This window comes from Fragaria vesca, linkage group LG3, assembly GCF_000184155.1.
Source record: "Fragaria vesca subsp. vesca linkage group LG3, FraVesHawaii_1.0, whole genome shotgun sequence".
NCBI lineage: Eukaryota > Viridiplantae > Streptophyta > Magnoliopsida > Rosales > Rosaceae > Fragaria > Fragaria vesca.
In genome coordinates this window covers 4629976-4655971 of record NC_020493.1, presented here as the reverse complement: position 1 = coordinate 4655971, position 25996 = coordinate 4629976, and the positions used below count along the sequence as shown (strand labels likewise).

Genomic DNA, 25996 nt, shown 5'->3' with positions numbered 1-25996 from the left:
TTACTACATGAATTTATTTCTAACTTGTTAAGCTAATCGAAATACCTAACTAGCTTGCTACCTCACTCTCAAATTACAAAAAGAAAAAACAGTAGGAGAGAGAATATGGGGGTGAGGTTATTAATTTATTTAATTGTCTTGGTCTTTGAGATTTAATTAGTTCTTAAAGTCAAAGTCTTATGTATAATCTTTTCTGGAAAAAATAAAAAATGAAATAAAAAAAGATATCTATGGACGATGTCAAACTAGCTAAGAGGACGATCGAATCTAGAATCACAATATGCTTCTTAAACTAGCTGGGTATTTCCCTTGGTAAACAACTTCAATTCTTTGAGCTACAACTTACGGTAAGACTCATTCTTCCATCCAAGTGCCTATAAAATGAGGAAGGCTTTCTAGCAGTACTATATGTACGTACACACTCAGATTGATAAGGAAATAGGAGTGTTCTTTATTTGAAGTTTTCCTAATGGCCTTACTTGGGAGGCTGCTTAGTGTGCATTTGATGTCAATGGTACTACTGGTGGCTATAGAAGCATCATCATCATCATCTGATCCTCCTCAAGCCAAGCCTGGATGCCTCAGCCGGTGTGGTAATCTTATAATCCCGTATCCTTTCGGGATAGGGGATGATTGTTATCTGCGAGAAGGTTTCAAAATCACTTGCGACGAATCTGCTCAACCCCCAAGAGCAATATTGGCGGATAGTAGTATCATTGCTACTAACATATCCCTGAATGAAGGTCAGCTACAAATTTGGAACACCATAGGCTACGATTGTTATGATGAACAAGGAGGGAATCAAACGGAAAGCATGCGCAATTCCCAATCACTCCGGCTGAATCCTCCTTTCACCATTAGTGCCAAGAACAAGTTCATTGCAGTTGGTTGCGACACTTCTGCACTTTTCAGAGGGAACTTTCTTCACCCTTACGAGGAAGGGAGGCACATACTTGCGTGCATGTCCGTATGTAACAATCTTGCCGGTGCTGTTAACGGCTCCTGCTCCCTCGGTGCTAGCGTTGGGTGTTGCCAAATTCCGATCCCTAACGGTCTCCAAAATTTTACTCTCACTTTGGGTAGCTTCCTTGAGTACAAGGACGTCGCATGGAATTTCAACCGATGCAGCTACTCCTTCATCGTGGAAGAAGGCGAGTTCACATTCTTACCGAATACAAGTTTTCAAGAACTATCCAAGACTCAACAACTTCCGATGATTGTTGATTGGGAAATTCAGGATGGGGGTTGCGCTGAAGCTAAAAAAAGAAAGGATTATGCATGCAAGGGAATTAGCAAGTGTGCGAACCGGACTGTCAACTTACTGACTGAACCGTCTGGTTACTATTGCCAGTGCCCGATAGGCTTCGAAGGGAATCCATATCTCTCACCCCCAGGTGGTTGCCGAGGTGCGTGTGATCTCTAATCATCTCTAGCTTCTTCTATAAATTATGTCCAATTGTCCACTGTTGCAGCTGGAAAGCTCAGAATTATATATGTTTAATTAAATATATCTGATTTAACTGCAATCAGATGTTAATGAGTGCCTAGCTCCAGCAAATCCCTGCAACAATGGTAAGTGCATAAACTTGGCTGGAAGTTACAGGTGTTCATGTCGGAAAGGTTTCAGAAACAAAGACCACAAGACTTGCATACAAAACAATAATCCAACACCGAAGAACAAGTCCCTGAAAATATCGTTGGGTATGTTTCAACTTTTGGTATATATAGTTCTGAAAACACTAGGGACTTTTAGTACTAATTTTTTCTTGTATGCAGGCGTCAGTTTAGGCTTCTCAGTTTTACTGGCTGTAATAATATGGATTCACTGGGGAATGAATAACAGGAGGGTTATCAAACTTAAAGAGAAGTACTTCAAAGAAAATGGGGGAGCAATGTTGCAACAACAACTCGCTCGTCATGGAGGAAGGTTAGACACAACAAGAGTCTTTACTGCAGAAGAACTTGAGAAGGCCTCAAACAATTACCATGAAAGTAGAGTCATCGGTGAAGGAGGCTATGGAACCGTTTATAAAGGAACATTACCGGATAACAAAATGGTGGCCATAAAGAAGTCTAAAGTTGCTGCCAGAACTCAAAATGATCAATTTGTTAACGAGGTGATTTTTCTCTCTCAAATAAACCATAGAAATGTGGTGAGACTTCTAGGTTGTTGTTTTGAGACAGAAGTGCCTTTACTAGTGTACGAGTACATCACCAATGGCACTCTCTCTGAGCATTTGTTCAGTAATAGAAAGGGCAAAAGATCATCACTACTTCCGTGGGAATTGCGATTGAATATAGCATCAGAAACTGCAGGAGCACTCGCATACTTACACTCTTCCATTTCCACACCAATCATACACCGAGATGTGAAAACAACAAACATATTGCTGGACGAAAACTACACAGCCAAAGTGTCAGATTTCGGAGCTTCGCGTTTCATTCCTCTAGATCAAACCGAAGTAGCTACATTAGTGCAAGGGACAATGGGATACTTGGATCCTGAGTATCTCCAATCGAATACGTTGACAGAAAAGAGCGATGTCTATAGCTTTGGAGTCGTCCTAGCTGAGCTATTAACAGGCAAAGTTGCACTTTCTTTTGCCAGGCCCGAGTCAGAAAGAAGCTTAGCATATTTGTTTGTTTCCTCAATTGAAAAACAATGCCTGATTCAAATTCTTGATGCTGAGATGGTGAACGAGGGAAATGTCGAGACGATTGAGCAGGTGGCAAATTTAGCAAAAATTTGTCTAAGGGTAAGAGGGGAGGAAAGGCCTACAATGAAAGAAGTGGCCGCGGAGTTGGATGGAATGAGAATTGCAGCAAAACATCCATGGAAAAATGATGATTTATGCGCAGGGGAGACTGAGTACTTGTTGGGGTCTCCTAAAACCAAGGCTTACATTGAAGGTGAAGGTGAAGTAATTTCTAGTGGTTCAACCAGTAGATATGCCAATGCCAGCGTGCAAATTGAAATGTTGAAGTCCTATGATGCTGGTAGATAATTTTGGCCGATTATCAATCTTCATCTGTGTATTACTAGAACGTTAGTTAAATTTTTTTTTTTCCTAGAAGAAAACGGTTAGCAATTAGTTGATTGATCGATACGTCAATAATGTTGATCACGATTTGGCTAATATATGTATTTCTTATTGGTATGTTGGTTCAAATGAGCTCAAATTTGGGTTAATAACATATAGTGGTATCCCATATGTATAATCTTTGGCTCCGCCTACTTGAAAAGTGATGTTCTGAGCGTCACTTAAACAGGTAGCATGTTTTTTGGGTTTTTGTAGGGTTTCAATCTAATAATGAAGCAATGCAACATGAATAGATGCATGATGTTCATTCACTCAGATAAGCAAGAGGACACCGTTGATGTATCTTTTATTTCAAGGAAACTTGAGTTGATGCATGTATAAACTTGTGTATATCAATGTGATGAAATTTTTCCTTGATGGACTTGTAAAAGTACATTTACATTTTCAGACTAACAATTTCAGTAAGTTTACCTAATTATCACCATCATTGGTTCATCTTGTACCCAAACTTGTTAAGGCCAGCAAAAGAGACACTCGTACACAAATTAAGAGCAAAAGTTGAAACAAGAAAATACCAATAAAGTGTTGATTTCATAAATCCAAATCCAGTTCACTTATTACAATAATTATAGAAAAAAAAAACCAATTATATTAGCTGTTGCTCTCCCAAAGAGAAAAATTACTATTGGATTATCCAAAAAAGAAAAATTACTAGAAAATAAAAACCACTCCAATAATTCCTCAAAAAAAAAAAAAAAAATACAACTCATCACAACCAAAAATTAGAAACCAATTCAACCCCACCAATAGTAACCCCAAACTACCCCTCCACAAACCCCACAATCCCCACCCACACCCCTCCTTTATAGTCTCACCCTCCCCCTCCATCTTCTACAATCTTCTTCTTCTTCTTTCCCTCCCATTTTGTCGCACCAAAAAAACCCGAAACCCTTGAAACCACCATGAGAGAAATCCTCCACATCCAGGGCGGCCAGTGCGGCAACCAGATCGGCGCCAAGTTCTGGGAAGTCATCTGCGACGAGCACGGCATCGACACCACCGGCCGTTACTGCGGCGACGCCGACCTCCAGCTCGAGCGCATCAACGTCTATTACAACGAGGCCAGCGGCGGCAGGTACGTCCCACGAGCCGTCTTGATGGATCTCGAGCCGGGGACTATGGACTCGGTCCGATCCGGCCCGTTCGGTCAGATTTTCCGGCCTGATAACTTTGTCTTCGGCCAGTCCGGCGCCGGGAATAACTGGGCCAAGGGGCATTACACCGAAGGCGCCGAGCTGATCGATTCGGTTCTTGATGTTGTGCGTAAGGAAGCTGAGAATTGCGATTGCTTACAAGGTAATTGATCGAAAAAACTTGAAGAAATGATCATGTGATTGATTTTTTTGGTTTAATTTTGGTGATGAAATTGTTAAGCATGATGAGATTTGTTGTTAGGATTTGTTTATTTGAGGAATTGAAATGATTGAAATCTTATCTGTTAGGTTAATTTATTGTAATTATTGTATGTGATTCCGCAACAGTGAGATTCTATCTCTGGATTTATACATCAGTGTGACAGTGATTTTTTATTTTTTAATTATTATCATTTGCGATTGTTCTAATTAGAATACCTGATTAGTTTTCTATTTGGTTTTGAATGGGGAGGAGTGTTTGATGCTTTGATTCAGATTTTTAATCTTGTGTTTTTGAACAGGATTTCAAGTGTGTCATTCTCTGGGAGGTGGCACTGGCTCTGGAATGGGAACTCTTCTTATTTCAAAGATCAGGGAGGAGTATCCGGATAGGATGATGCTGACATTTTCGGTCTTTCCTTCTCCAAAGGTGTCGGACACTGTTGTGGAGCCGTACAATGCGACCCTCTCCGTGCACCAGCTTGTAGAGAATGCTGATGAATGTATGGTGTTGGACAATGAGGCTCTGTATGATATCTGTTTTCGGACTCTCAAGCTTTCCACCCCTACTTGTAAGTCAAGTCTTAATATATAGTAGTTGAAATGGTTGAGATGTTTAAAGTACATACTATGGAAAATTTATTTACGTCAGAATTCGGTTTTCTGATAATGTCTCATAAGTTGTAACCATGGATAGGTGAGCTATGACTAGTGAGGTCTACTGCTGTCATCTTTATGGTGGCTGTACAAGGGTTTATTTATAATGGTTATCTACCTTAAAAAAATTAGGTAATTGCAACCCCACAAGCACATAGAGCTTATAAATTAGCAACCTCTTAAATGAGCAGCTGCTTTCAAATCAGTAAATGTTAGATTTAAATCTCAGATCAGGAAAGAAAACCAAAATAACATGATCAAACAGTTGAAAAACAAGTTTCTATAACGGAATAACTATGACATCCTTGTTTATCTTATGTGATTTGAATTGATGTCATGTGATGCTCATGATACATATTTCTTTGCATTTCTATTGTAGTTGGTGATCTTAACCACCTAATCTCTGCAACCATGAGTGGTGTCACTTGCTGTCTTCGGTTCCCTGGACAGCTGAACTCTGACCTTCGAAAGCTTGCAGTCAACCTAATCCCTTTTCCGCGGCTCCATTTCTTTATGGTCGGATTTGCACCCCTGACCTCGAGAGGATCACAGCAGTACCGTTCTCTGACTGTGCCTGAATTGACCCAGCAGATGTGGGATGCCAAAAACATGATGTGCGCTGCTGATCCACGCCATGGACGTTACCTTACTGCTTCTGCCATGTTCCGTGGTAAGATGAGCACCAAAGAAGTTGATGAGCAGATGATTAACGTCCAGAACAAGAACTCCTCATACTTTGTTGAGTGGATTCCCAATAATGTCAAGTCCAGTGTGTGTGACATCCCACCAAAGGGTTTGACAATGGCTTCCACCTTTATTGGGAACTCAACTTCCATCCAGGAAATGTTCAGGAGGGTTAGCGAGCAATTCACTGCTATGTTCAGGCGAAAGGCTTTCTTACATTGGTACACTGGGGAGGGAATGGATGAGATGGAGTTCACCGAGGCTGAGAGTAACATGAATGATCTGGTGGCCGAGTACCAGCAATACCAGGATGCAACTGCTGAGTATGAGGAGGAGTATGAGGAGGAGGAGGAAGAGGAGGTTGCTGCTTGATGTATCTTTGCAGTTTCTATATTATGTTGTGTTGGGTTACTTGTCGAATGCTCATTCAATTTAGAATCGACATGAAATCTTTTGTGGGGGTATTGTATAAGAGTTAAGTTTTTGATAAAAACAATTTTGTGTTGGATTTGAATGTTCTGTTGCACCCGAGTAGGGCTTATAATGTGAAGAATATGTTTTGATGATGAATTTTCTGTAGTGATCTTTGTGCAAATTTACTCAAGAATTGTGTTTGTTTGGATAAACTTGTATTTTTATATCTTCTTGTACAACATGCAGACCTACCATCTTCTTTTGGCCCTTTAAGAATTAAGATTGTCTGGTGATGCCTTTGGTTTTTAGTGCAGAGCAATATTAGAGGAAGCAAGGGGAAGCTTATAATTGAGAGCTGACACAAAATACAAGACACAAAATAAGTTTTTGTAAGTGTGTACTTGAAAGTATATAAGTCTGTTTCTACTGGTATTTTCTGCACTCTTTCCTCACAGCTATGATGATATGTTTTGCTGCATTTTCTATCTCTCTCTATGACAAATGGCAAAGGTCCCTAAACGCCTGAAACTATTCTCTTTATCAAAGTACAAACATAAACTGAAAACCAAAACCACAGACATTAACATATCAACAAAATAAAAAATAAAATATTACCAGAAACCCCCTAGTTTCACAGATTTTAAATCTTGTAAAAGACATTTTTTGGAAAGAAGAAGCACTGAAATATGAAATCCTAAGATTTCTGTTCTGAACAATTCTCCTACTGCCAAAGGGGAAAAACTGAACAAGTCTCCTGAACCTGATCCTCAAGAATCAAGAATAGGCAAAACAGCTGGTATAAGTTTAAGAGTTACCTTGCTATCCTTTAATAATCTTCTTCATACACAGAAAGAAATAAATTCAGTGCCGGCATCTGAAACAAAATGAGGAGAATGATGACAAGCATTCGGTGAAAAATTTTTCATATACTGTTAAAGAAGCTAGACCTTTTCAATGCATACGAGTGTAGGATAACATGCAGGTACAAATGTACAATAAGCTCCATAGCTCTCCCTATAAAAGCAGCGTCATACAATGGTCTTTATCCATAATTCAAGTTCATCCTACTCCTTTACAAAGTTAAGCAAAGTAACTAGGGTCGATCTCGCTCTGTTTACTTCCCAATGGCCTCTCAGTTTCTGTTGGTGGCGTTCCTTGCCATAACTTGTTCCGTTGCTATTGCTTCTGACCCAAGTTCTCTTCAGGACTTTTGTGTGGCTGAGCCTACAAGCTCAGGTAGGCTATGTAACTCGAATCATATTCATATTCATGTGTGATATAACAATCAGTTGATGTTTATTATATATATGATTCTAACTTCCCAATGTACTAATTTCAGTACCAGTGAATGGACATGTGTGCAAGGACCCCAAGCTAGTTGGAGCCAACGACTTCTTCTTCAGTGGACTTCACCTAGCAGGCAACACATCAAACCCTGCTGGTTCAAAGGTGACCCCTGCGACCGTAACCCAAATTCCAGGACTTAATACTTTCGGCATCTCCCTTGTTCGCATCGACTATGCACCAATGGGCATAAATCCTCCACACACTCATCCTAGAGCCACTGAAATCTTGACAGTGGTGGAAGGTAGCCTAGAAGTGGGTTTTGTCACCTCCAACCCTGAAAACCGTCTCATCTCCAAGGTGCTACAGAAGGGTGATGTGTTTGTCTTCCCTGTAGGACTAGCGCATTTCCAGCACAATATTTGGAATAGTAATGCGGTTGCCATTGCAGCTCTCAGCAGCCAAAATCCAGGTGCTATTACCCTTGCCAACGCAGTGTTCGGATCAAAGCCAGACATCTCTGCCGATGTTCTTGCAAAGGCTTTCCAAGTGGATAAGAACATTGTCTTCAATTTTCAAGAAAAGTTTTAAACTTCATTATGGATCGCCAGCTATGATTAAGTTGAAGGGAAATGCAATTTCATTCGAGTTTCTGTAATTTGCTAAGCAATTTGTTTACAGTTCATTAGTCAGTGCACCATGTTGGTGTCTTTTGTTTGTTTGATTCAGTTAGTTAAACAAGTAAATTTCTTAGCAATTGTGATCAATTTACTATTTCGTTTCATAGGACATTGTTCTAATTTTCTCCTCATATGAAACCTTGGGCAATTTAAAGGGGAGGGTTTTCATCTTTTCTAGATACGCATGAAAATGCCAAAGTAATCAGAGGATGATAAATCTGAATCCTGATCTTTAGTTAAAAACAATCAGGCTTGGTCAGAAGAAGTTTAATAATGTCTACTATATGTCACTTCAGTTAACTTTAAACACCCTCAACTCCTTCTGGGAAGAAACATGTTTGCAGAGTCATCTAAACCAATTTAAAGTGACTACGACAGGTGATATACAAAGACATTGATGGATAGAGTAATATATGCATGAGTAACATTTCCCAACCAGAAAAAACTAAGAAGGTCCAGACCCTCAATTCATAAAGCTTTATCTCTCTTGGAAATTAGAAACGTGTTATAATTTATTTTTCCTTCCAATACAAGATACTCCAATATACATCATTCAATGAAACCGATTAACATTGCAAAGAGTGCAACCAAGTTAAAACCTTGAAGAACATTTGGCATTTATGAGATTGAAAGTCAATTCCTTAAATGCCAAAGGAAGTTGAAGAGCCTATAACCAAGTTCTGGAAGGATTTCATCTATTAATGTTCTAAGTTGGTATTGGGTATACAGGGCTTTATGATCCGCTTTCCCGTAGTCATTGAGGTGAATTATTATATTCTGGGTCAGATTCATTCTACTAGCTCGACTCGCTGTGTAACTGTTAAGAGTGTAGCAATTGTATTGCAAAAAGGTAGTATAGTCATCTTCTATGATTGCCTATATATTGCTGTAAACCTCTCTTGCTGATCTAATACAACAGTCACAATGTAGTCCTCAATCCTCTTCTATGTTTTCCTTTACGTTTCTCTGCTTTTCAATTCAATAAACTCTGATTCCTATCAGTAACTAATGTGCTAGAACACTCTCAGTTCATATGTGTCCTTGCTTGTGTCAAGTAGATTAATCTTCCCCTCCCCTGGGTATTTAGCTTCCTTCTAGCTATCAGATGAATGCTATAGATCTATATCAAAATAAATATAGAAACTTACGGTTATAACTTTAGTTTCCTCTACTATCTTAGTTTAGAGTACTTGGTGCAATTCATGTAGTATATAACTCGGCAGAAAGCAAATAAATAAACATCAAGTGAAAAAGTTCTTCGTTTTATTGATTTATGCCTTGCCATCATGTTATGCATTTGCAAACTGAAATTCATGTCAAAAAGGAAATGACTTGTGCATGACTATACCAGATTAGTTTTGTTTCACATTTCAGTACAAACATGCATAGCAAGTTTTTTAACCGATGCCATCTCATTGAAATTCACATTAACAAAGCAAACTATTTATGCAGGCTGTCTGTATGACCAACAAACACATGTTGTACTTAAGGTCAGATGATCATATGTTGGAGCACTTTTATTATTATTATCTAAATCCCCACTCCACCCTAAACACACATATCCCTAACCGATGCTCGATTATAATCTCCATGGTCTCAGTTAGGCTAGCTAACCAACATGTTACCTTTAATCGACGTACTTGAGCTTACCTCACGAGTTAAGAGAAAGAAAATGTACAAGTCTTTTAACTGAAAAATTACCACACAAACTTTGACCTGGCCATTCTCACTTATCATACATGAAAGGAATCAATTCAACGCCGGCGCTTGGGAAAAAAACATTAGGCAAAAGATGACAAGCTTTAGTGCAGAGACAGCACATTACGTTCTTTATCCACAACTCAACGTCTCACACGGTTACACAAACCAGACCTTTTCAATGAATGCGACAGCATGCAAATACAAGCTTCATAGCTCTCACTATAAAAGCAGACACATATTGTGTATCATATCCAAAGAATCCACAAAGTTGAGCAGATTTAACTTGGTTCATCTCTCTGCTTAGTGTTTCCAGCCTTGATCGTATAGTGTGACATTAATCTTGAGAGGGTTAATTAATTTCCAATGGCCTCTAAGTTTCTGTTGTTGGCATTCCTTGCCGTAAGTGTTTGTTCCATTGCTTTGGCTTCTGACCCAAGTTCTCTTCAGGATTTCTGTGTTGCTGATCCAACTGGCTCAGGTAGCTAGCAAGCTAGAATCATTTTCATATATCAATGTGACTGCATTTTTCAGTTAAAGAAAGAAATAAGCTACTGTTATTTATATATGTTTCTGATGCATTTCTCTCATGAATTTTAATTTCAGTACCAGTGAATGGACATGTGTGCAAGGATCCCAAGCTTGTTGTCGCCGATGATTTCTTCTTCAGTGGACTTCACCTAGCAGGGAACACATCAAACCCTGCTGGTTCAAAGGTGACCCCTGCTAATGTAGCCCAAATTCCAGGACTCAATACTTTTGGTATCTCCCTTGTTCGTATCGACTATGCACCTTGGGGCATCAATGCTCCACACACTCATCCTAGGGCGACTGAAATCTTGACAGTCCTTGAAGGGAGCCTCCAAGTGGGTTTTGTCACCTCCAACCCCGAAAACAAACTCATCACAAAGGTGCTTCAGAAGGGTGATGTGTTTGTGTTCCCAGTAGGACTTGTGCATTTCCAGCACAACGTTGGAAAGGTTAATGCAGTCGCCATTGCTGCTCTCAGCAGCCAAAATCCAGGTGTTATTAGCATTGCTAATGCAGTGTTTGGATCAAATCCTGCCATTTCTGCTGATGTTCTTGCAAAGGCATTCCAAGTAGACAAGGAGACTATCTATGATTTCCAGTCCAAGTTCTAGACTCCAAGATGAAGCTATCTATGATTAAGTCCAAAGGGGTTGAATATTCGTTTAAGTTTGTGTGATTTGTTTTGAGAATTGTTGCAGTTGATTTGTCATTGTAGCCACATTGGCGTTTATTTGTCTGATTCTGTTACTTCAAGAAGAAAATTTGTTTGAGCTCATTTAGCAATATTGTTACCAGAGTTGATCAAATATTTTCTCTCATTTCATGGTTCAAGAAAACATATAGGCTTGTTAATTTACACCTTTTATTTCTTCAGAGAAGAGACCTCTGTCTTCACAAACATATATACACTTTTTGTTTTTTGGGTCATAAACAGATTCATGTCTTTGTTAGGGCGTCCTAAATGGCAAACTATGGAACGCCTATTCATCCATTTTGTAAAATTATGCATGAGAACCCTTCAGTAAATTCTCTAACGTTTTGATATTATAGCGTATATGGTTGCAGTCATTAGATTTTGCAATTATATAATATTATAGCGTAAATTACTGTCTTATCAGTAAGTTGTGAAGCAGAAATTTCTGTTGTGACACTGACAGATCCACATTCTGAGATGAATCGCACGTACATTGGGTGTTCTTTCTCATTACCAGTCACATTGCAACTTGCCCAAAATGACCTAACCATATGTGTTCCTAGCCAAATCAGCTAAACCTTGCTGATAAAACACAGCTAATAGAATGAACATCAGACAATGTGATGTTGGTTTCCTTGACCTACAGTCCCAAAAGAAGTTTGACAACTAGTTATGGAGGGACATCCATGATCGAATTGATTGGGATTGAAGCTTTAATAAAGACACTCATCTGCAGTTGAGTTGGAAAACTTGGAATGGTGCCATGCACTGTACTCTTTCTTTGGCGGTTTCAAGTCTGTCTCTCTTTTTCGCTCAAACTTATTCTTGCATCCGATGCAGAACAGCGGAGTTAAAATTGGTTTCAGAATTACTTAGGTGTTCTTGTAAGTTGTAAGCATGTTCTAAGGTCTGATCTAATGAATTAATCGTAAACATGCATAAAAATTAATGAATCATGCTTAGAGATCAAACAATACAAGAACGAGATTACTTGGATCATAAGTAATACCTGAAGAGGCCGCCATTGCACAACCTTTGTTTAATAAGTCAATCAATGTTTGCAAAAACTAAGGCATGGTTATATAAGATATAATAGTTTCTGACAGAGAAGGTGTCACATTTGTCTCCAAATTACAACCAGATTGAACAAGTCCACCTTAAGTCCAGACGTTAATTATCTGCCTGCTCCTTCAAACAGGTCAAGGTACGCTTGTAAGCCAGCTTGAAACAAAGAACAAGATCCAAGTTTTCCAATCGGATTAGAATATCTGATGCTACCATGCCAGCTGCTGCTATTGTCTTAACATATAATTTTAATATACATCGATGATAAGATAAACTACTTACATGCAACTACGGATGGATTACGATTCATATGATTCTGGATCACGTAAACCAATCCGTTATAAAAAGAGCAGCGTGGAGAAAGAGCTGCTATAACATTTTCATATGGTGATTCACTTAACAAGCTGCCATATGTTCCATTTTAGTGCAATTTTAATTGGTTAGTAATATTATAGCTTACCCTTTTCATTTTGGAGAAATGAACCATCTGAATGCAGCACCAATTACCGGCCTATGAAGATAAATCCAGGGTAGCAAGGACAAACTTTCTGTGAACAAATTGTCATACACAGTTACAGAATGAATACTCTTTCAGATCATAGAAAAAACACAGGTACAGCCGTAAAGGATCTCCCTGATGTCTCTATAAAAGCAGACATATTTGCTGGATCTCAATCCACAATCTGAGCAAGCGTAACCTTGACTAGAAAGCTTCAGCAATTACTAGCTTGATTCCCAACAATGGCCTCTCGGTTTCTGTTTTTAGTGTGCCTTGCCGTAACTGTTTCCATAGCTTTGGCATCTGACCCAAGTTCTCTTCAGGATTTCTGTGTTGCTGACCCAACAGGCTCAGGTAGCTAGCAAGCTAGAATCATACTCACATATGTCAATGTGACTATATTTATCAATTAAAAAGACATCACCTAATGTTTATGTTTCTGATACATTTATGTGATGAATTTTAATTTCAGTTCCAGTGAATGGACATGTGTGCAAGGACCCCAAGCTTGTTGTCGCTGAGGATTTCTTCTTCAGTGGACTTCACCTAGCAGGCAACACATCAAACCCTGCTGGTTCAAAGGTGACTCCTGCTAATGTAGCCCAAATTCCAGGACTCAATACTTTTGGTATCTCCCTTGTTCGTATTGACTATGCACCGTGGGGCATCAATGCTCCACACACTCATCCTAGGGCGACTGAAATCTTGACAGTCCTTGAAGGGAGCCTCCAAGTGGGTTTTGTCACCTCCAACCCCGAAAACAAACTTATCACAAAGGTGCTTCAAAAGGGTGATGTGTTTGTGTTCCCAGTAGGACTCGTGCATTTCCAGCACAACGTTGGAAAGGTTAATGCAGTCGCCATTGCTGCTCTCAGCAGCCAAAATCCAGGTGTTATTAGCATTGCTAATGCAGTGTTTGGATCAAATCCTGCCATTTCTGCTGATGTTCTTGCAAAGGCATTCCAAGTTGACAAGGATACTATCTATGATTTCCAGTCCAAGTTCTAGACTCCAAGATGGAGCTATCTATGATTTAGTCCAAAGGGGTTGAATATTCGTTTAAGTTTGTGTGATTTGTTTTGAGAATTGTTGCAGTTGATTTGTCATTGTAGCCACATTGGCGTTTATTTGTTTGATTCTGTTACCTCAAGTAGAAGATTTGTTTGAGCTCATTTAGCAATACTGTTACCAGAGTTGATCAGATAATTTCTTTCATTTCATGGTTCAAGAAATCATATAGACTTTTGTTAATTTGCACCTTTTTTATTTCTTCAGAGAAGAGACCTCTGTAGGATACACACTTTTTCCCCTTCCTCTTTTGGGAAATTCTATGGTACCTACCCGTATGTGATACCTACATTTACAAATGTGACAACATATTTGTAGTCAAAGTGGTAATGTTGAGTCGTATTGTTTGTAATCTTGTTCTAATAATTGTAATTACAAAATGTACAACCATTTTACAACTTTTTGACCAAATTGTTCTCATAGTTGTAATTTTGTTTAACTTTATGTAAATAGTGTAAATAAATTTGGTAAATTTGTTCTCAATGTTGTAATTTTATTCATAATTAACATTGTAATTTTTGTTTAAGTACATGTAAAATAAAAGTAGGATATACATCCCAGCACCATAGCTTATCTCCTCTATTTTTTGAGTCATAAACAGATTCATGTCTTTGTTAGGGCGGCCTAAATGCGCAAACTATAGGAACCCGATTCATCCATTTTGTAAAATTATGCATGAGAACCCTTTAGTAAATACTCTAACAGCCTAATAATATGGTTGTATATTTATTTATAATTTTGCACTAAATGGCTGTCTTATATCAGTAATTTGTGAAGCGGAAATTTCTGTTGTGACGCTGACAGATCCACATTCTGAGATGAATCTCACATACTATTGGTGGTATTCTTTCTCATTACCAGTCACATGGCAGCTTTCCCAAATTGGCCTAACCATATGTGTTCCTAGCCAAATTAGCTAAACCTTGTTGATAGAACATAGCTAATAGAATGAACATCAGAAAATGTTATGTTGGTTTCCTTGAACTACAGTCCCAAAGACGTTTGATATATAATTAGTTATGCAGGGACATCCATGATCGATGCAATTGAATTGATCAGACATTTGTAGTTGAGTTGGAATGGTGCCATGCACTGTACTCTTTGTTTCGGGGTGGAGTTTAATGGCTGCCCTGTCCAAGCTTATTCTTGGTTCCAATGCAGAACACCGGAGTTAAAATTGGTTACAGAGTTAATCAGGTAATCTTGTAACTTGAAAGCATGTTCTAATGTCTGAGCTACTGATCTACAACCTTGTCTTCAAAAATGAATCTGAAAGGGAAATGGCATGGGTAAACTGAAGCTTGAAATGTAAATGTGAAGCACCCTTAATCGTAACCATGAACGTAAAAACCATAAAACTGTAAGCATATATGTTCAGTGACGAAACAATTCAAGAACGAGATGACTTGGATCATAAGTAATACCTGAAGAGGCCGCCAGTGCACAACCTTGTCTAGATCTGCAAGACTGAATCGTAAATCTTTGTTTAATAAGTCCATCAATGTTTGCAAAAAACAAAGGCATGGTGATATAAGATATAATAGTTTCCAATAGTTTCTGATAGAGAAGGTGTCACATTTGTCTCCAAATTACAACCAAATTGAACAAGTCCACCTTAAGTCCAGACTCCAGAGACATTGATTGTCTGGCTGCCTGCTTGAAGGTCCGAGAGAAAGAGGGGGGAACTTTTTTTCGTATAAATTCGTTCTCAGGGATAGGTAAAAACAAGAAACACCAATAAGATTTTTTTACTGCAGAAACCCTGCATCCAGGGAGATCCAGGGAGAAAAACTACTTGCCCCTAACTTTTGAGGGACAAACCATTCCACTATATAAAACTCACTTCTTACAAAACTACATGCCCCTAACTCTTGAGGGACAAACTTTTCCACTATGTAAAACTCACTTCTTACAAAATTATAATATAGCGATACAACAACGACTTGCTATCCTACCTAGTCTCAAACACTTGAACATAGACAAGCGTGGCATGTGGATCATTATTGTACCGATATTGTCCTAACTAAACCACCTTAAAGGTGTTGGGTTTTAATTACAAAAAGCCTCGGTACATTGAATACGATCCATTCACTTATAAGTTATGTTTTATTTGTCTCTTTTCTGATGTGGGATATTTCCTCTCCAACACTCCCCATTACGTGCAACCTAACTTTTTAGGTCTGCACGTGGAATTCATCAGAACTCAGCTATCCTAAACTGAATGAATTACATGCAACTACGAATGGTTTACGATTTGCATAATTCTGGATCACGTAAACCTATCCGTTATAAAAAGAGCAGCGTGGAGAAAGAGCTGCATGCTATAACAATTTCTTATGGTGATTCACTTAACAAGCTGCCATATATATGTTCCATTTTAGTGCAATTTTAATTGGTTAGTAATATTATAGCTTACCCTTTTCATTTTGGAGAAATGAACCATCTGAATGCAGCACCAATTACCGGCCTATGAAGATAAATCCAGGGTAGTGAGGACAAGCTTTCTGTGAACAAATTGTCATACACAGTTACAGAATGAAGACTCTTTCAGAATTTCAGATCATTGAAAAAACACAGGTACAGCCGTATAGGATCTCCCTGATGTCTCTATAAAAGCAGACATATTTGCTGGTCTCAATCCACAATCTGAGCAATTCAAGCGTAACCTTGAGGGAAAGTTTCAGTAAAGGTCCTAGAGGGGGGGGGGGGGGGGGGGGTGGGGAATAGGCATTTTTCAAATTTTCGTTGTCTTTTGTATCCGAGGATAGCAATGACTTGTGATATCCCTGAATCACAGGATACGAGTTTGCAGAAAGTAAATTGCAGCAAATAAAGAAACAACACAAGGATGTTTTTTACTCGCAGAAATCCTGAATGCAGGGAGAAAAACTGCGTGTCTCTAACTCTTGAGAGACAAAAACTTCCACTAAGTTGAAGAAACTTCTTACAAGAATAATAGTTCTAGTGATACACTCCCACAGTGCTATCCTTCCTAGTCCCGAACTAGTCTAGACCTATTCCCTCTCTTGTTTCTAAGTTCTTACAACATGGGACACTTTTCGAAGCCTTGTTCGTGAATTCAGCTAACCACTAGCAGATTCAACCTTGAACGCTTCTTGGGTTGGTTGCACTACACATCCCTCATGGTATGCAACATGATATGAGTTGATGAAAGAAGTTTTGAGTTCAAGCTCTAAGGTTTACAGTCACGAAGAAGACTTAGAGCAGCATGAACAATGCAAGCTAAAAACAAGACTCAATAAAGAAAACGCAATAAGGCAGTTTTCTACAACCATTGAGCAAAGCCAAAGCTGTAGATATATATAGGCCAAACGGGGCATCAAGGATGATGCACGCTGACCTCAACATGTTTCAGAAAGGTTTGGACAGAAGTGTTTGGCTCCCATACTGAAAGTGATGTGTCTAAAACATAGAGATGACACAAGCAATCTCAATAAGACAAATAACCCTTTCCTAAAACATGAATGATTCAAACAAGGAGCAAAGAGGTTTCAAACCCTCTTACTCAGTCCATTAGTGGACCTTGACACAGCTGATAGCAACTGGTCTTTGAACCATACAGGGACCAGCTTATACATCGGATAACGTATCATGAAATCCCAGCTGGAGCCTTGAGCATCAAACCATTTGGTCACGGGTTGGCATAAGCACAAGATCTCAACCCTTTGACTGGTTTGAGCACTAAGGCGCTTCCCACAAACTCAGTTGTCCAATTGAAAACAAAAGACTTATTATACTAATATAACAGACTTTGAAACTCAAGACAGCAGAAGACTCAGTACTTAGGATAGCAAGCGAAGCTGCTAACCTCTGTGAAAAAACAGTGATATGCAGATGCATGTTTTACCTGAAACCATAAGAGATATTAGTGCCACTTGTTCTTGATCAGACAACAACATCTCAAGGTGTTTTGCAGGATAAAAGGATTGCCAACTATCCTTATACCTTCATTCAGCAATTCATTACTAGCTTGATTCCCAACAATGGCCTCTCGGTTTCTGTTTTTAGTGTGCCTTGCCGTAACTGTTTTCATAGCTTTGGCATCTGACCCAAGTTCTCTTCAGGATTTCTGTGTTGCTGACCCAACAGGCTCAGGTAGCTAGCAAGCTAGAATCATATTCACATATGTCAATGTGACTATATTTGTCAATTAAAAAGACATCACCTAATGTTTATGTTTCTGATACATTTCTGTGATGAATTTTAATTTCAGTACCAGTGAATGGACATGTGTGCAAGGACTCCAAGCTTGTTGTCGCCGAGGATTTCTTCTTCAGTGGACTTCACCTAGCAGGCAACACATCTAACCCTGCAGGTTCAAAGGTGACCCCTGCTAATGTAGCCCAAATTCCAGGACTTAATACTTTTGGTATCTCCCTTGTTCGTATCGACTATGCACCATGGGGTATCAATGCTCCACACACTCATCCTAGAGCAACTGAGATCTTGACCGTCCTTGAAGGGAGCCTCCAAGTGGGTTTTGTCACCTCTAACCCTGAAAACCGTCTCATTTCCAAGGTGCTTCAGAAGGGTGATGTGTTTGTGTTCCCAGTAGGACTACCACATTTCCAGCACAATGTTGGTACTGGTAATGCAGTTGCCATTGCAGCTCTCAGCAGCCAAAATCCAGGTGCTATTACCCTTGCCAACGCAGTGTTCGGATCAAAGCCAGACATTTCTGCCGGTGTTCTTGCAAAGGCTTTCCAAGTGGATAAGAGCATAGTCTACAACTTTCAGTCAAAGTTTTAGACTCCAATATGCAGAACCAGATCCGATCAATTTAAAATGATTTACAGAATCCAGTTCATGTTAAAGTGTCTCGATGTATTGCAAATTGTTATGATTCATTTATCAGTGCAACCATGTTAGTCAATTGTTTGTTTGATTCTGTACTCGAAGTACTCTAAATCAAGGTTGATCCATATATTATTGCGTCTATTTTTTCATTCAAGATCGATGAGTAATTTTATGACAACATGCATCCTTCAAAAGACTTTTGATGGTGAAAAACTTAAAAACCGTTGCAAGATGTTCACATGGAACTTTTATTAACAGAACTGTGTGGTACTGTCTCAGTATATATAACAGAAAGGATAAACTTTCCATTAATGGTATTTCAGCCCCATGAAGGGCATGGCCAAAAGATAAAACATCTGCTCAATAATTGTACTATTGCAGCTTGAGCTTTGATCATCAACATTATAGAAGGGATATATATATATATATATATATAGGCCGGATCAGGAGCGGACGTCCGCACAGGCCTTAAAGTGCGGACGTCCGTCCGTTCTCCACCCTCCGGCGCCGGCGAGGGCGCGCCTCCACCCCAGAAGACTCCAGCAGCGTCCCCAACCACTTTCTCTCCCCGGTGAGTTCGTTCTTTTCCAGTTTTCCGGCGAGATCACCCAAAACTTCAAACAAAGTCGATCTCGCCGGCAAACTGGAAAAAAACGGACTCGCCGGGGAGGGAAAGTGGTCGGGGACGCTGCTGGAGTCTTCTGGGGTGGAGAATGAATGGACGTCCGCACTTTAAGCTTCTGATCCTCTATAAATATATATGTATGTAACAATATTTAGATTTTGCTGTGACGTTTACTGCCAGTACTCCCAGCAGTTACATTTCCTTACTGATATGATATCCATAGCATATCATGCAACCAATACACACTGCTCCACGGATTATTCTTCATTCTTAAAACGTATGCATCAATAAAACGGGCTTTACGTTGTGGAATGATGTGCTTTCAATTTATGTAGTGCCGTATTCTCTGCCTAACCAGTCATACTATCATCAGTATTCATGTCTTTAGCAAGGCAAGAAAAATTATTAGATCAACAGGCCAGGAAACTACATATATACTCACTCTTGATGTGATACAACAGGATTCTACAATGTAAAGCTAGCTGTCAACCTGCATAGAAATTTTTTGAACCGATGGACAACCACCATGCTTACCAAAATACTGATTTTATAGAGATATGGACTAATTAAAGGAAAATGGATAAGGACCTCAATGTTTGGCATTTATATATGAAAGGGCTTTAGATACTAGGGGTTCTGGAACTGATTTGTAAACTTCCCAGTTCTTGGAGGAAAAGTCTGCGTTACAAATGGAGGCTTGTAATACTTATAAGCTTCTAGCAAAGTAACAAGGCCTATTGTTAAGAATTAGCAATAGCAAGAGAAAACCGACTTTTATGCATGCTTTTCGTGTTAACAAAATAGAAAAGAAAAAACATAACACAATTTATATTAATATATGAAGAAGATTGTAGGTATCAGATCTCATACTAAGGATATTGACAGAGAAGTTTAGGACTCTTTAAGGAATCAAGTGTCGGATTTGTGTGTTCATACATCAAAATTGAATGAGTCCACATTTAGTCCAAACTAGAATTTCTAAGAAAGACACCATCACAGTCCGAATATTTAACTACTGATAGGATAAATGTTATCTGATGCTACCAGCAGATATCGTCTTTTATAGAATGAGCCATAAATATGAATCCATACAGCAATTGCAGGCAAGAATTAGACAATGATAACTATATTTAATGGTTTCAAATTTCAAATTGATCCAAACCAGCCCTTTATTCAAAATAAAGGAGAAGAAAAAGAAAAAGAAGCAGCAACAAATTGAGGTGCTAAAGAAGTTTGACCTGGCTTCATGTCATATAGGGTAAGAAACTACTTCAATGCTGGCGACAATAGCCGGCCCCTGAAAATAAACCCAGGTAAGTGATGACAAACTGTCAGTAATCGAAGAACTTTTCATACACATTACCAGAGTAGACATGTTCGGCACACCACTAAGGCTCCATGGTCTCTCCCTATAAATACACAGAAACATGCTGGTCTCATTCCACAATCAAGTTTCCTTGCTTTCCAAGCTTAAACAAAGTATTTCCAAACAAAGAAACAAAATCCAAAGTTCCAATGGCCTCGCAGTTTCTTTTGTTAGCATGCCTTGCTATAACAGCTTCCATTGCTTTAGCATCCGACCCAAGTTCCCTTCAGGATTTCTGTGTGGCTGATCCATCAACCTCAGGTAACCTCTACAATAATATTCTTAAAAATATGTGATTCAATTTCCCAAGTAGAAGTACATTAGTTTTTTTTTTTTATGTGAATAGAAGTACATAGTTGATAACTTGATATTAATGAATTAGCACTAGTTAGTAATGCTTCTGATGCATTTTTGACATGATCAAATTTCAGTACCAGTGAATGGACATGTATGCAAGGACCCCAAGCTTGTTGTTGCAGATGACTTCTTCTTCAGTGGACTTCACTTAGCAGGCAACACATCCAACCCTGCTGGTTCAAGGGTGACCCCTGCTAATGTAGCCCAAATTCCAGGACTCAATACTTTTGGCATCTCCCTTGTTCGTATCGACTATGCACCATGGGGTATCAATGCTCCACACACTCATCCTAGAGCGACTGAAATCTTGACAGTCCTTGAAGGGAGCCTCCAAGTGGGTTTTGTCACCTCCAACCCCGAAAACAGACTTATCACAAAGGTGCTTCAGAAGGGTGATGTGTTTGTATTCCCAGTGGGACTTGTGCATTTCCAGCACAACGTTGGAAAGGTTAATGCAGTCGCCATTGCAGCTCTGAGCAGCCAAAATCCAGGTGTTATTAGCATTGCTAATGTAGTCTTTGGATCAAAGCCTGCCATTTCTGCTGATGTTCTTGCAAAGGCATTCCAGGTTGACAAGGACACAATCTATGATTTCCAGTCCAAGTTCTAGCCAACTTGGAACCTTTTGAGGGGTTTGACATACGGTTTATTTACTCTTAAAGTGTGTAGAAATCTGTTACAGTTCATTTACCAGTACAATCATGTTCAGTCTGATTTTTCGTTTGATTCTTCTATTCAAGACTATTATTTGTTTCTGATCACTTAGTGATCCATGTAATAATTGTTACTTATGAATTTGTTTGATTCTGTTTCTCTAAAATGCCTTGTTTTTTCTTAATTCCTGCAATTCTCCCCTAGAGTTTTTTACACAAAAACATTTGCTTCCTCTTCCCAAAACAGAAAATGAAAAAACAGAACAAAAATTTGGATACTTTCGTCAGGTAGGAGTTTAGAGCAAGAAAGACACAAAATTGAATAAAATCCAAATCATAAGTCTGGAAATTGTCTCGGTTACTTGTACAAAATTATTAGAGAGCAGAAACCAGTTCTCTATTAATTTACTTTATAAACAAAATTACCCTCACATAGTTGGTTTACACTGTAAAGATCCCAGCTGGGTACTATATGCCTATACAAAAAATAGCTACAGCACAAGTTATGAATGACTTAAATCTTTGCATTACAAATGAAGCAGCAAATTTCCAAGCCAACTACCAACTTTGCAGTTCAAGATATGTGACTAATAAGAGCACATTAAGGTATATATATAAAACAGACAAGATAAGTGAAACAAGCTTCCAGTGATACAAATCTTTATACACGGTTCCAAGGTTTAGATCTATAAAGGAAGGCTCATATGGTGGTCTCAGTCTACAATTGAGTTTGTTCTTACTTACAAAGTTTAAGCAAATTTTGTCCATCTCTGTCTAGTGAGAATTAAATCCAGAAATGGCCTCTCAACTTCTGTTTCTAGCATTACTCCTAGCCATGACTTGCTCCATTGCTTTCGCAGCTGAGAGTCTGCAAGATTTCTGTGTACCGCAGCCAACACGCTTAGGTAATTAGTACAACAATCAAACTTCTTTCCACTATTATTTAGTTATGTTGTAATGTATTTTTTGTCACGACTAATTTCAGGTGCAGTGAATGGCATTGTCTGCAAGGACCCTAATCTTGTTGAAGCCAATGACTTCTTCTATAGTGGACTTGACATAGCAGGCAACACATCAACCGTATTTGGTTCACGTGTGACCTCTGTTAGGGTGAACCAAATTCCAGGACTCAACACCTTTGGCATCTCCATTGCACGCATCGATTTCGCTGCATGGGGTGTTAATCCTCCACACACTCATCCTAGAGCGACTGAAATCTTGACAGTCCTTGAAGGAAGCCTCCAAGTGGGTTTTGTCACCTCCAACCCCGAAAACAAACTCATTACAAAAATACTTCAGCCAGGTGATGTGTTTGTGTTCCCGGAAGGTCTTGTGCATTTCCAATATAATGTTGGATATACTATAGCAGTAGCCTATTCAGCTTTCAGCAGCCAAAATCCAGGAACTATTACCCTTGCCAACACAGTATTCGGAGCAAGGCCTCACATCTCTAGCGACATTCTTACAAAGGCTTTCTTAGTGGATAAGGAAGCAATCTACAACATACAGTCAAGATTTTAGATTTCATTACTGGATTCAGCTCTATCTAATAAGTTTGAATCAATTGACAGTTCGATCATACAATTGTTTTGGATGAGTTCAGAGATTTGTTAGTGTTATTTCAGCTCAATTAGCAATGTAATTGAAGCTGAAATCTTATTACATTCATTTGACTTCTAATCAATATAAGGGCACACCCACTTCTATCTATCATGTTGTTACTTGTTAAAGACTTAAAGCTATAATAGTGTAACCTCAAAGTGGCGCATGGGAGAGAAATATAACTCTGTCCCTTATATATAAACACCATGGTCACTGGTAGGCCAAATTAAACAAATGCAGGGCCGACCACTTAAGCTAAGCTCTCAAATTTAGAAATGCATGCTTCCCTGAGCTAGCTCAAGCAATTATACTATTGCTTTTCCTACTGAGGCCGGAAACTGGCTATATATAATCTCAGTGCTTGAACGGCATATATAATATACAGCTTTTGGTTTTAGACCCTTCTGCAATTCCTTTCTTGTTGTTTTCTTGTATATACAAGGCTACAAACAGCTATTCCCACAGCTTTTATATCATTATTCCACAAATTCAGCAGCTTCTGTTGGATTTTTTTTTCATAGAAAAGGATTACCCTATTTATCAAATGGTCACTTATAATATCTTCTTTGGGCTCCTATTATCTTTCTCTTTGTCGGTTGCCACTGCATCTGATAATAGTCCACTTCAAGATTTCTGTGTGGCAGACCCAGAAAGTGGAGGTACCTTCATGATTATCTTCTTTTCAATCTTAACAATTCTTGGTTGAAGCTAATAGAATTTTATCTCAAAGTTTACTATTATATCTACAAAGATTAAAATGGATGATATATACAAATTACCTTGCATGGTAGCATAGCTAACAATTTATGTGTTAGGTTGAACAGCCTACCATGTAGTATGACTGTGTTGTAGTGCACATCCACAAATAATTCTCAAGAACAACATAAAAAGAAAACGCAGAATCACACATAGTAGTACATACCTCGCTTTGCTCTTATGTATATTGTTCTTTTAGAGTCTTTTGAGACACTTCTACAAATACTTTCATTATAATTTTGCGATATAAATTCTAAAATTACCACAATTTATTCCAAATCTAATTAGATATTTTGCATACACATTTACATTATGAATCTTTGTACAGTAATTTCATCTTTTGTTGAATGAATTAGAAATTTAAATCAAACAAAACCAACTTACGAGTTAATTTGGCAGTGCTGATGAATGGCCTAGCTTGCAAGGACCCCAAGGCAGTTGAAGCCAACGACTTCTCATTTGGTGGGCTTCACTTAGCAGCCAATACATCAAACCCAATAGGGTCTAGTGTGACACCAGTGACTGTATCCCAACTTCCAGGACTCAACACCCTTGGCATTTCACTAGTGCGCATCGACTATGCATCATCAGGCATCAACCCTCCCCACACTCATCCTCGTGCCTCCGAAGTCTTGACCCTCCTTGAAGGCAGCCTTGAAGTTGGGTTCGTAACGTCGAGCCCCGAGAATCGTCACATCACCAAGGTGTTGCACAAGGGTGATGTGTTTGTTTTCCCAATCGGTCTAGTTCACTACCAGAGAAATGTGGGAAGTGGCAATGCTGTTGCTATTGCTGCTCTGAGCAGCCAAAATCCTGGTGTGGTAATACTTGCAAGTGCTGTCTTTGGGTCCAGGCCAAGTATTGGTAGTGACATTCTTGTGAAGGCATTGCAAGTTGATAGAGGGGTTGTCAATTACCTCCAATCCATATTCTAGACAAAGAAGGGAGGGGGGCATAGATGAACAAATTTATTTGAATTTCACTTTGTGTGGATCTCCAAACAAAGCCCATGAGAAGTATCAAAATTATATGGACACCCAAGACCCAACCATACTGACTTTTGTTTTGGAAATTGAAAGTTCTACTCCTACCTTTTCCTTCCTTTTCTCAACTCTTCTTTTGGAGTGGCACCATTGAATCGGTTCATATACTCATATGTACACTACACCTCACGCGTAATACAACACGGTTCTCAAGTTTAGGGCAAAAAAAATTAAGCTGTAAGCAATAAACATCTCGTACGTACATCAAGAATTTTATATAGTTCTAACAATAAGTATTTGAGATAATGATTTTTAAATGTCGAATCTAAAGGTCAATTTGAAAACCAAAATAAAAAAAAAATACTTAATTGAAAATCACTAATGTGGCTAGTGACGAACTCCATCATTTCATATTATATCGACTTGATCACGACCATGTTCTTGATTTACATAACAGCAATAAATCAAGAACGAGCCAAGCTCGATCTTTATTTGGTATTCTCAAGATTTGAACCTCACCGGCATTGGCACGTACAGTGTTTACACTAATTTCTTGCTTAACATCAATGTAGAACAAATTTAGCAATTTATATGTATAGCACTGATTTCTTGTGAAACTTCATCACTAGAATCAACAAGCTTAACAAAGAGAAATTTTAAATACACACCCTTAATCTCTTAATTCACACCCCTTACTTAATACACTACTCATCTAGTTTTTTATTTCAATATTATACTAAATACACATTCCAAACTGCCTAAAATACCCTTAATATCGAAACTTAATAATAATCTGTTATTTAATATAATTATTATATATTTACTATTTCACAACTCTCTTCACGTATTCTCTTTTATTTTCTGTTAGATTTTTTTTATCGGGTTAGAAATTTTTTCTTGATATTTTTTAATTTATAATCAAAAGAGCAATATTATATTCGAACTCTAAATCTCCAATATGACATCAATCGGCTAGAATTTGAAGGGAAAAAAAAAATATTGAACATACATAATTTTTTCAAAGTTAAGAAAGTAGTAGAAGTACAATAGCATAAAAACTAGTTTTTAGCCTGCAAGATAAAAACTAAGTTGATAAAAAAAAACCAAAT

The 25996-nt window shown here is 38.5% G+C and overlaps 8 protein-coding genes across 8 annotated transcripts in view; all 8 read left to right on the top strand.

Annotated features, from left to right (window-relative positions):
* Positions 1 to 469: 469 nt before the first annotated feature.
* Positions 470 to 25996, top strand: part of LOC101304079 (wall-associated receptor kinase 2-like) — a 27542-nt gene continuing 2015 nt past the window's right edge. The window contains exons 1-3 of the mRNA XM_004295380.1: positions 470 to 1406; positions 1531 to 1701; positions 1777 to 2931. Of these exons, the coding sequence (XP_004295428.1) occupies positions 470 to 1406; positions 1531 to 1701; positions 1777 to 2931 (2263 nt within the window). The remainder of the gene's footprint in view (positions 1407 to 1530; positions 1702 to 1776; positions 2932 to 25996) is intronic.
* On the top strand, positions 3957 to 6411 carry LOC101313099 (tubulin beta-1 chain-like). The gene is made up of 3 exons (XM_004293623.1): positions 3957 to 4397; positions 4756 to 5025; positions 5490 to 6411. The coding sequence occupies exons 1-3, from the start codon at positions 4004 to 4006 to the stop codon at positions 6164 to 6166; spliced, it is 1341 nt and encodes a 446-aa protein (XP_004293671.1). The 5' UTR covers positions 3957 to 4003; the 3' UTR covers positions 6167 to 6411.
* LOC101314828 (putative germin-like protein 2-1-like) lies at positions 7047 to 8083 on the top strand. The gene is made up of 2 exons (XM_004293629.1): positions 7047 to 7444; positions 7548 to 8083. Exons 1-2 carry the CDS (start codon positions 7333 to 7335, stop codon positions 8081 to 8083), a joined length of 648 nt encoding a protein of 215 aa, XP_004293677.1. The 5' UTR covers positions 7047 to 7332.
* On the top strand, positions 10237 to 11012 carry LOC101314256 (putative germin-like protein 2-1-like). The gene is made up of 2 exons (XM_004293627.1): positions 10237 to 10351; positions 10477 to 11012. The coding sequence occupies exons 1-2, from the start codon at positions 10237 to 10239 to the stop codon at positions 11010 to 11012; spliced, it is 651 nt and encodes a 216-aa protein (XP_004293675.1).
* Positions 12902 to 13667, top strand: LOC101313962 (putative germin-like protein 2-1-like). The gene is made up of 2 exons (XM_004293626.1): positions 12902 to 13013; positions 13132 to 13667. Exons 1-2 carry the CDS (start codon positions 12902 to 12904, stop codon positions 13665 to 13667), a joined length of 648 nt encoding a protein of 215 aa, XP_004293674.1.
* On the top strand, positions 17732 to 18497 carry LOC101313681 (putative germin-like protein 2-1-like). Its single transcript, XM_004293625.1, has 2 exons — positions 17732 to 17843; positions 17962 to 18497. Exons 1-2 carry the CDS (start codon positions 17732 to 17734, stop codon positions 18495 to 18497), a joined length of 648 nt encoding a protein of 215 aa, XP_004293673.1.
* On the top strand, positions 20620 to 21503 carry LOC101313391 (putative germin-like protein 2-1-like). Its single transcript, XM_004293624.1, has 2 exons — positions 20620 to 20797; positions 20968 to 21503. The coding sequence occupies exons 1-2, from the start codon at positions 20686 to 20688 to the stop codon at positions 21501 to 21503; spliced, it is 648 nt and encodes a 215-aa protein (XP_004293672.1). The 5' UTR covers positions 20620 to 20685.
* On the top strand, positions 22343 to 23067 carry LOC101314543 (putative germin-like protein 2-1-like). Its single transcript, XM_004293628.1, has 2 exons — positions 22343 to 22451; positions 22532 to 23067. Exons 1-2 carry the CDS (start codon positions 22343 to 22345, stop codon positions 23065 to 23067), a joined length of 645 nt encoding a protein of 214 aa, XP_004293676.1.